Source organism: Anarrhichthys ocellatus, unplaced genomic scaffold, assembly GCF_004355925.1.
Source record: "Anarrhichthys ocellatus isolate YVR2014 unplaced genomic scaffold, GSC_Weel_1.0 scaffold5, whole genome shotgun sequence".
Lineage (NCBI taxonomy): Eukaryota > Metazoa > Chordata > Actinopteri > Perciformes > Anarhichadidae > Anarrhichthys > Anarrhichthys ocellatus.
The window spans coordinates 4,550,976-4,562,408 of record NW_022280035.1 but is presented as its reverse complement, the minus strand read 5'-3'; the positions used below and the strand labels follow the sequence as shown (position 1 = coordinate 4,562,408).

At 42.8% G+C, this 11,433-nt stretch overlaps 1 protein-coding gene across 1 annotated transcript; it reads right to left on the bottom strand.

Moving 5' to 3' along the window:
• Positions 1-5,267: 5,267 nt before the first annotated feature.
• LOC116382595 (chitinase-3-like protein 1) lies at positions 5,268-10,019 on the bottom strand. The gene is made up of 10 exons (XM_031845777.1): positions 9,995-10,019; positions 9,204-9,408; positions 8,412-8,468; positions 7,689-7,839; positions 7,446-7,570; positions 7,236-7,359; positions 6,960-7,142; positions 6,702-6,818; positions 6,443-6,568; positions 5,268-5,468 (listed from the first exon to the last, which is right to left on the bottom strand). Exons 1-10 carry the CDS (start codon positions 10,017-10,019, stop codon positions 5,268-5,270), a joined length of 1,314 nt encoding a protein of 437 aa, XP_031701637.1.
• Between the last annotated feature and the right edge of the window lie 1,414 nt (positions 10,020-11,433).

Below are 11,433 nucleotides of genomic sequence, written 5' to 3'. Positions count from 1 at the left end.
TCCCAACCCCCATGCGACATTGAAGAGGCGTGTCAGCCAGGATAGCCCAACTATGTCCAGCGCTTTCAGCATCTCAGGGATCTCATCATCCACCCCCGGCACCTTGCCACCAAGGAGCTTTTTGACTACCTCAGCGGCCTCTGCCAGGGATATGGGTGAGCCTCCCCCTAGATCTTCAGGCGCTGCCTCCTCTGCAGAGGACATGTTGGTCGGGTTTAGGAGTTCCTCAAAGTGCTCTTTCCACCGCCCGACGATGTCCCCTGTCTGGGTCAGCAGTTCCCCCCCCTGCTGAGAACAGCCTGGGGTAAGCCCTGCTTTCCCTTCCTGAGCCGTCGGATGGTTTGCCAGAACCTCCTTGAGGCCAACCGAAAGTCCTTCTCCATGGCCTCCCCGAACTCCTCCCATGCCCGAATTTTAGCATTCGCGACCACCGCAGCTGCAGCCCTTCTGGCCTGCCGGTACCTGTCAGCTGCTTCGGGAGACCCCTGGGCCAACCAGGCCTTGAAGGTCTCCTTCTTCAGCTTGACGGCTTCCCTCACCTCCGGTGTCCACCACCGGGTTCTCGGGTTGCTGCCACGACAGGCACCGATGACCTTCCGGCCACAGCTCCTAGCGGCCGCGTCCACAATAGAGGCTTTGAACATGGTCCATTCGGATTCCATGTCCCCAACCTCCCTCGGGATGTGAGAGAAGTTCTTCCGGAGGTGGGAGTTAAAGACCTCCCGGACAGGGTCCTCCGCCAGACGTTCCCAGTTCACCCTCACTACACGTTTGGGCTTGCCGGGTCTTTCCAACCGGTTCCCCTGCCATCTGATCCAACTCACCACCAGGTGGTGATCAGTTGACAGCTCTGCTCCTCTCTTCACCCGAGTGTCCAAGACATACGGCCGCAAATCAAATGATACGATTACAAAGTCGATCATTGATCTCCGGCCTAAGGTGTTCTGGTACCAGGTACACTTATGAGCCACCTTATGTTCGAACATGGTGTTCGTTATGGCCAAACCGTGGCAAGCACAGAAGTCCAATAACGAGACACCATTCGGGTTCAGATCGGGCAAGCCGTTCCTCCCAATCACCCCCCCGCCAGGTTTCTCCGTCATTGCCCACGTGAGCATTGAAGTCCCCCAGGAGAACTATGGAATCAGTAGGTGGCACCCTTTCCAGGACCCCTCCCACCGACTCCAAGAAGGCCGGATACTCTGAACTGCTGTTTGGTGCGTAAGCACAAACCACAGTCAGAGCCTTGCTCCCCGCAACCCGTAGGCGCATGGAGGCGACCCTCTCGTTCTCCGGGGAGAACTCCAACACAGCGGCGCTCAGCCGGGGGCTCGTGAGTATCCCCACTCCCGCCCGGCGCCTCTCACCCTGGGCAACTCCGGAAAAGGACAAAGTCCAACCTCTCTCCAGGAGCTTGGTTCCAGAGCCAGCGCTGTGTGTGGAGGTGAGTCCAACTATATCTAGCTGGTATCGCTCCACCTCCTGCACCAGCTCTGGCTCTTTCCCCGCTAGCGAGGTGACGTTCCACGTCCCTAGAGCTAGTCTATGCTGCCGGTGATCGGCTCGCCCAGGCCTCCCGCCTGACCCGCCGCCCGGTCTGCATTGCACCCGACCCCGATGTTTGTCCCTGCGGGTGGTGGGTCCACAGGGTGGCTGCTCCATGCTGTTTATTCGGGCTGAGCCCGACCGGGCCCCATCGGCGAAGGCCCGGCCACCAGACGCTCGCCGACGAGCTCCCCTCCTGGGTCTGGTTCCGGGAGGGTTCCCCGGTTTCCCTGGTCCGGGCGAGGTGGCTAAAGTCCGTGGGCTGCTTATCATTAAGGTCGTTTGAACCGCTCTTAGGCTGGGCTCTCCCCCGAGACCTATTTGCCTTGGGAGACCCTACAAGGGGCTAATGCCCCGGACAACATAGCTCCCAGGATCACTGAGCCACTCAAACTCCTCCACCACGTTAAGGTGGCGATTCGCGGAGGGTTCAACTTGAGAACCTTATTTGTCACTGGCCCGTAAATATATAAAACACAGCAATACTGTAACAAATACTACAGGGATAGCTTACAATTTTGATCCAAGTTATGCATATTATATCATATGTAATGAATGTTAAATTGAAGAAATATATTTTCATCTGAATGCTCTATTAAATAATCAACAGCAACTGAGAAAACAGCACAAAGATAACAAATTATGAATATAATATTATAAAAAATAAACAATGACCATACAAATCACACCACTAGGTAGTCGCCATTTGTCCGAAAAAACAAACACAAATCAAAGGGACACTGATGCACCATGGGTTTGTGGTTTACGCAGGCAAAATAAATCATTGTCTATACAGGATTCTGTGTTTGTCATGATTTATTTAACAAAACAAAACTAAAGCATCAAATTAAAAAATCCAATTGGTTTCCATCTGTAGCAGGTCTTTATCTGATTAACAGTTAAACTAATGTTATTGCTTCTGTTGAACAGACTATTTACAGTAGCGTTTAAGTATACGTTTTCTGTGTGCCAGTATTGTTTTAGTTTGTCGGTCGAGCAAACTGAGTGAGCAGAAAACATTTTAGAACAACATAGTGCTGTTGACTGGTCTAAGAATGGCAATATTCATAGCTTTTTGATATACAAATTTGCACTTCATTTGTCATGGGAGTTCATGGGTTAGGACCCAATCGCAAGACCACAGGAGACAGAAGTTGATATAAACAGGTTTTATTTTGAAGGTGTGTGAAGGTGTGGAGCCCGTGGTCCAACACCAGAGAGTAGGCAGATCGACGGCGTGATGTCCCGTGGCTCGACACCGGAGAGCTGGCAGCTTGACGGCGTGTGTAGTCCGCTAACACAACGGAGGGCAGAGCGGTGGTGTGTAGTCCGTTAACACCACGGAGGGCAGAGCGGCGGTGTGTAGTCCGTTAACACCACGGAGGGAGGAGCGGCGGTGAGTAGTCCGTAAACACAAAGGAGGGCACGGGGGATTCCCGGACCGACGGAGGCAGGCAATCGAGCCAGAAGATGCAATGGGGTTGAAGCGGGTGAAAGACGGTACGACCTGACAACCCCAGACTGCAGGACCAGAGTTTATATAGTGCCAGGGGAAGCGTTAGTGGGACCTGAGTCTGGTGTGTCAGCCTGCAGGAGGTAATCGGCTGGAGTGGCTGCAGCTGTGTGGCCATGGGAGGTGTCTGGTCTGACAGGGATCCTGACATCATTGGACATTCACTCACATTCTTGTTAAACTAGCTCCTAATGTTTCCTACCAATGTAAGTATGAAAAATAGATGATGCATACAACCCCTCACTGATATAGTCCTAGGAGTCAACACGTGCAGATCTTTTCACATGTGACTTAAAACCTCAAAGGGGATTATTACATTGCAATGTAGCTCAATGATATCAAGAAATGTTTGACAAACAGGTTTTGCTCATTTGACTTCTACTTCATACCATCATTTGAATTGCTTTTTCATGAGTGCCAGGAAGGCAGCTGGTTTTCAATGTTTAGTGTGTCTATTATCTTATAAACACCTGATACATAAAGAACAACTGAGAACAACCAAAGAACAAAACCATTATTTCAGACAAATTCAAGATTTGTATTTGTCCCTGAGGGGTAATTGGTTTTGCCGCAGTAGCAATAACAACAACAACACCATATAATAACATACACATTCATACATATACAACCAAAAGAACAGGCATGGTTGGAGATTTGCTGATACTACCTGTACTTTACAGAGTTGAGCAGTTAGATGGCACAAGGTATGAAAGAGAATTTATAACTGTAAGTTTTGACTAATGGTTGTCTGAGGCAAGAACCACAGGGTGGAACATTTTAAGTGCAAGGGTTGGGTACTGTCAGATATAATGTATTCTGTTTTCTTAGACAACTGTTTGTTGGACAGTTCAGATAGATACTTCTGCCGAGTGCCAATCATTTTGCTGCCGACTTTCGTCCCTCTTGAGTTTTTCTCTTTGAGGTTTAGCAAATCGAAGCAAACTGACTCAACCTGATCTCAACCTGGAACTTGGTAAACTTCCCCAGACAAAAGAGACGCTGCTGGCTTTTCTGGGTCAACTTATTGTCAATTATGATTCACAAAGTAGTCCTTTAATTATAGTGGTTGCAAGAGTTAGGTGGTGACGTGTTAAATCAATGCACATGTGCCTATTCAATCAGAGAACACACCCATACAATAGGGTTAGACACACCCATAATTACATTGATATGCAACAACCGTATAATTAAGGCATGTCAAATTTAAGGATGACAGTGAAATAAACAAGAACATACACACCCAACTGTTTTAGACACACCTACAATTAAAAGGTAGCAACAGGAACACAATTGTAAATACACAGTACAAAATATTAGTGCTGTCATTTGATGCGTAAATTTATCAATTAAGAGTAGATTAGTGAGGCCTGAATTTTTTATTTTATTTTACAAATAATTAAACTGAAAAATCAGAAGTAATTGAATAAACTGTGAAATGATTATCCACACTGTTTGCCCTTGAACATCTTACCGTCTGGGCACATTTGCCTGATGGCTTCTGAACCAGTGCAGTTGAAAACATAGTTTTTGTCCTTAGGGTCGACAAAAAGCCCTTTGCTGTTTCCATTACAATCGTTTCCCTGATTGTTAACTATGGTACTGGGTGTCAGAGTAGTTGTTGTTATAGTAGGGGGCATTGTTGTGGTAGGGGGAGTAGTTGGGGTAGTGGGCGTTGTTGTGGTAGGGGGAGTTGTGGTAGTCAGCTTGTTGTAGTTGTGGTAGGGGGAGTTGTGGTAGTCAGCTTGTTGTAGTTGTGGTAGGGGGAGTTGTGGATGTTGGCATTGTTGTAGTTGTAGTAGGGAGAGCTGTTGTGGTCGTTGTAGAGGCAGTTGATGTGGTAGTTGGCATTGTTGTGGTAGAGAGAGTTGTAGTTGTGGTAGGGGGAGTTGTGGTAGTCGGCATTGTTGTAGTTGTGGTAGGGGGAGCTGTGGTAGTCGGCATTGTTGTAGTTGTGGTAGGGGGAGTTGTGGTTGTCGGCATTGTTGTAATCGTGGTAGCGGGTGTTGTGGTAGTTGGCATTGTTGTTGTTGTCATAGGGGGTGTTGTTGTGGTAGTCGCCATAATTGTAGTTGTAGTAGGGGGAGTTGTGGTAGTCGGCATTGTTGTAGTTGTAGTAGGGAGAGTTGTCATGGTCGTTGTAGAGGGAGTCGATGTGGTAGTCGGCATTGTTGTGGTAGAGGGAGTTGTAGTTGTGGTTGGAGGAGTTGTGTTAGTCATCATTGTTGTAGTTGTAGTAGGGGGAGTTGTTGTGGTCGTTGTAAGGGGAGTTGTTATGGTAGTCGCAATGATTGTTGTTGTGGTAGGGGGAGTTGTGGTAGTCGGCATTGTTGTGGTAAGGAGAATTGTAGTGGTAGTTGCTGTGGTGATGGGAATTGTTATGTTGGTGGTTGGGAGAGTTGTATTGCTGAGGCTAGGAAAACCTAAAAGAATGAGAGTCAGATGTTAAATGCTTTTTAAACTCTGTTAATCACAAAATATTGGTATATACCTGAGGATGGCTGCGAATACCTCTTAATAGAAAGAGCACACATTTGCTTTCTTCATAAAAATAGTATATGTAATGTAATTACTGAATGCTGATGGGATTCAATCAAATACACACTAAAAACTGCCACTCCATGCTTGGCTCAACATTAAGAGTTGCCCGCTTGCACTGGGCAAGTAAACTCTGTGTTCAGGCCATTGGAATGAGTCATCCAGTTGTCCTATCGGGCATGTGAAAAGTAAATGTGATCTTGATGAGGGGCTGATATACAGTAACAATCTGCCATCAGGAGATCGCCATTAATGCTTTCTATTAGCCGATCTCTGAAAATGCTTCATTGTGAACAACAAATTCATTGCAATTGGCCACGTTATTTAACGTTAACGGAGCTCTCCTCTTGCCAGCTTTGAGCAGCTGGTTGGCATCACAGTCCAGCCTGGCTAAATAACGGAGCTAACAGCATAGCAACATTATGAAATACTAACTTATTCAGACACATAGGCCTATTCTATTGTAATTCATTCCCGCGCTGTTGCTCAAACTAATCACTGTAAACAGCTTTTCTGCCGACAGCTCGGGGTCTCTCCTTAGCGCAGTTCTGCTTATAAAGGAGTGAACAGCGAATGTATGAAGGATTAATTTAATAATATATTATTGTGCATTCAAGCTAGAAACAGTAACAATTTGTATTAAGCGAGGGTAAATTATTAATTAATTATCATATGTTCAAATGTAATCTTGAAAACTGTAGTCATTGGCCAGGAACTGCCTATATTTTGTATTTCGGACAGGTACGTTTGGCTAAAATACCTTGGGTCAAGTGGCTGAAAAAGCTTAATGTCAAGTCCCTGCCAGGACAGGATACGATGTAAATGTTTTGCATTGTGGTTACCTGGAACCAGGATATCATGCAGGTGGCTGATGAAAGGGCATTTGCCCATTTTACAGAACTGTCCAGTAGTGTCGTCCAGGTCCAGAGACCAGACACAGGCTCCTCCAAAGTCGTTAGTTTTTAGGTAATTGACCTGAGAGGATGAGGAACAACACATTTCAACAGCTGACGTCATGTTGACAACATATTTTTTTGACCAGATTGTGTACAACCAGTCATTTGCAAACGAATTATAGAACAACAGTGTGAACTGAACAGACGACTACCTTAGTATCAAGACTGGCTTTGTTGTCAAATCCAACCCACTGATTTTCTGTGACGGCATATGGAACTTCCTGATCAACAATCAGATGGGTAGTATCCCCTTCAATATAAAGGCAAGTCTGAAAAGAATGGTCAAAAATCATATTTAGATCCAATGTATTCATTCAAACAGATATTTGTCACACCAAATAGAGGAAAATTGGTTAGCTTATAATAAAGCTATTCATATTAATTAATAAATTCACAGCTTGCTGTTTTACCTCATAAGAGGCCCAGAATCCTTCTTCACCGGTGTAGCAGCCTTCTTCACCAGGACCATTGGTTGGTGCACCAACGTCACTGGATTCAGTGGAGAGGTTAAAAGCACGCCCATATGCCGCTAACCCCAAGTTTAGCTTTTGTCCAGGTGCTCCTTGTTCCCGCCAGTACCGCATGGCATAGTCCTACAATGTGGAGAAAACGAAACAATTAAGATGAAAGGACATATCTGAGTAGGAAGGTCTTTAAGCAGTTGAAATATGAATCCCTGTACTTACAGTGTTCAAGTAGATTTCGTCTCCAGTGTCTTGAGTTCCGTTGTATAAGGGGCTGTGATGTCCTGTGACACTTTCCCAGTGGCCGTGAAAGTCAAATGTTAACACATTAATGAAATCCAGATGCCTGTTAAAATGCAGAGGAGATCACCTTAACCAAAACATGACAACAGCTAGTTATTGGTATAAAGAATTACATTAAAATAGTTTTACATGGCAATCTGTGAGACTTCATAACCGGCATCGATGGTTGCTTTCTCAGCAGAGACACTTGCAGTGACGATTAACCTGTCACCGTTAGTTGAGTTTCCTTCAGCCACAAAGGCCTCATTGAGTTCCTATACAACACAGAAGCATGCAGTTTATTTTAAATGCCTAAAAAAACATTTGAATGCATAGTAATTGCACTATGGCATATTTCTGACAGTGTCTGTCCCAGGAGATTCAGGATCTGACCTGGCACAGCAGTGTGAATCTCCCCTTGTCCTGTCCCCCAGGGTACCTCCAGTCCAGGTTTATTCCATCAAAACCATTATCTCTCAGTAGTGTGATCGCAGACTTGATGAACTTTGTTCTGTTTTGTGGGTCTGCCACCATTGTACTGAATCTGGTAAACATTTGAACAAAACAGTGCTCTCAAGAAGATACACAACATACTTCATTTAAGTGTGCTGTTTTAATAGCTGAAACAAAGAGCCACGCAAAGGACAAGGTCATGTGTGTAAAGACAAATAATATGCAGCCATAGGCAAATGGTTTGGTTACCACGCTCTTCACATGTAATTATGAATAGTGATGAAAGTAAGCACTTTTATGTGCACATTTTGTGTGATTCTTTTCCAGCAAAGTGCTTTTGGTTTCACATAATATAATGAAGGTATCAGGTATAAATACTTCTGCTTGTTGAACTATGTTTAAGTTTGTATTTCCTTTATCATTTTGTTGCCAAAAATTGACATCACATATTTTGTTTGAATGTGCTGATGGAATCATGTAATTAACTTAATTATATAGGCCAATTAAACACCAGAATCTAATATTTTGCTATCTAAAAACGATGTACCATGCATGCTGTACAAAGCACAAAAATACAGTATGATAGGTCAAAGTTTCATGGTCAGGAAAATGTCAACATGCACTCACACAAAGAAGGCCTAAATATTCATGTTAGTAACTTACTTTTTTGTGTTAAACCTCAAGCCACCAACCGCCAATAGGGTTTTGAGCAGTGGATTTCTGTGGGATCATAAAAGTCATAGAAATAGAATGAGAGTAGAACTGATATTCCCATCTTCATCAACATAGCAGGATGGTTACAATGGCTGACATGGCAAACTTTGTAGATATGGTTGTAGTGGGCTAACTTCCTTATTATCTGACTTGTGGCAAGTCGTGGACTCACTTATGCTGGCGTGATGTGTAAATCAACAGTGTCTAGTGTGTGTGCGTGAAGTCCCGCCATGCCGTCAGTCCTTTTTAGAAGTAAGCTAGAAGGAAAGTATGAATCCACTACTGACCCAAATCAACTACAGAAGGCTACATTAAAACAATCAAAACCATGGGATTTATTAACAAACAACATACAAACAAGACAACACAAAATGCTAAATTGAGAGGCAGCAAGAGAAACAGTCCCCACACCAGAGGCCTCCCTCTTCTGCTCCTGGCACAGGAGCATTTAAGCACTTCCTTGCCAGTCCAGGTGCACCTCTATGAGCAATGCAGTACACCTGGGCAGAGCTACTAGAGAGGGATAAAGGGACAATGGCAAAGGAAACATATACAGTTGTAACAGTTGTCGCAATAACAGCCAACAACAATCATCATTTTCTAAGTAAAATGACCATGCCAAACAGTTCAATGTCTGCTCTACTCTCATTGTATTTCTCTGATAAAAGTTCAGTAATGACTGTTTAACGAAACACAAAAATCAACATAATTTCCACAATATGTAAAGGATAAAACTCTGACCTGTTTTTGAGTCCATTGAACAACTCATATCGTGATATGTCAGTGTCACAACTGGGGACCAGCTCATTTGTGTTGTTTATGTCGGAAAAGGCATAGATCAGATGGGTACACTTGTTCGGATCGATATCTGAAACTGAGAACTGTCCATAGTCTGGTCTATTTTCAGCCAAGCTGTTATAGTAACACACCAGCCTAGAGGAAGTAGCTGAGACATGGAAGAAAATCATTAATTATATCAAAATCTTTGTTTACCAACAAATTGTTTGGTGCATTACTTATCTGCTAGTAAAACTGTTTATTGTGATTAATACAAGTTATAAACTCACCCAAGCTGGCGATGATTAAACAGAGACCTTCAAAGTGACAGAGTTGGTCAATATGAGGTTAAAAATAAAGCTTAACATGACTCTTCACTCACATTTCAAATAAACGCCCAAAAATGATTTTATCACTCACTTCTACTGGTCTCTAGCATTACAGTTAAGTTTGGATTTTTTTTCATCCCAATACATTGGAGTTAAATGGAATTTAGTTTTACAAATTCAACAGCAACCGTGTATCTGGATAATAAACACAGGTGTGTTGTGTGGATTATCCAGAGTTATAGGGTTACTGATTCTGGAAGGAGTTGCCAGTCATAAGCACCACAAACCAAATTCCATTACATTGAACCTGTGATCTGAGAAACAATCCGACTATCTGCATGGCTAAATACCATAATAGGTAAGTGAGAAAATAATGTATATATATATTGTGATTTAGGCGGCATTCAGTCAACCAGTGTGCCTTACCTGTAGTTAGAGTGAGCTTGTCCATGTTGTCACTGTGTATACGCAGAAATAGAAAGGTCTTATTATCTTTATGCAGTATGTTGGAGGGATTTTTCCTAGATCTATTTTATCAATTCTGGAGTGGTAAAAACATATCTGCAACAATTTAGGAGACATATACTCTATCATAATGTTTAAAGCTCTTTTACGACCAATTAATTAATCAATTAAATCATGAATGAATTAGTACATTAATTCTTTATAATAAGAAAAGAGAATTTGTTGCCATCCAAAGTTTAGTTCAATGACATTACAGAATATGACTTGTCATTTTAAACTGCAACTTAAACCCCATGTTCAACAATCATTCTGATTAATGTACCTGATGACAATGTGTTTTGTATTGTGTCATTTAAGTTATTCACCCAGCAAGACTCAGGCTGTTGTAACCCTTGTAAAACTGCTTACAGACCAAGCTTTGAATTGACTCTCGCAATTTATCTACATCTACAGATAACTGACAAAATAAAAAAGTTTTTAGTTTAACTAGCGAGTAAGTAAGAGAGAATGAGCAGGTATAGCAATATACAAAGTAACTAAGAAACGAGTGCAGATGTGGTTTAATGAAATTAGAATAAAATGGATACTTACAAATATTCTGGTGAAAGAAGTAAAGGTCTCTCAACTCTGACTGATTGATGAGTGACATATCTATGGCTGTGCTGTTCTAAATAGTTTACAGCAGGGTGTGGCACTTAACTAGGGAGGAGTGTGTGTAATTCTTCCAGTGTTGCAATGCCCAATAAAATCATCAGTATTCATGTGCACAATAGATTAATTCAGCCCACTAAAAAACAGTTTATTTTGATAGAGTAACATAAGTATGTAGTCATAGTAAGAACAACAAAAGGACATTGGCCAACAACACATAGGCCAATCATTGTTTTTTATCATAATGTAATTTCAACATAGGAACACAATGTGAGAGAATCAACATAGCAAAGCGTTGGTCATTTTTATGCTGTTGCTATTGCAAGCGTTGTAGCTGGCAACATCTAACTTCCATGTAAACCGACTTGCGAAATTTGATGTCTTCTGCTATGTTGATGACTTCTATTCTCATTCTATTTCTATAAATAACACATTCCAGACAGTTTCTTTCAATCACCTGTGTAAAACTTGATATTAATATGAAGTGACCAGAAAAATAGAAATACTCCCCCAAATAGCACTGCAGTAATTCTGTGGTATGTCCTGTGTCTCTCTTTTGTGGTTGTAAAGTTTCAAGAGGCTATGATTATCCTAGAGGTCACAACAGGTCATTTTATACAGTGAAGTCAAGTTTCAAAAGTGGTTATCACACATGAATACAATTGGAATCATTGGATCCACAACCATTTCCAGACATACCCAATTTATGCAATTCCAAGACTGTTAAGTTAATATTCATTAACTTAAAT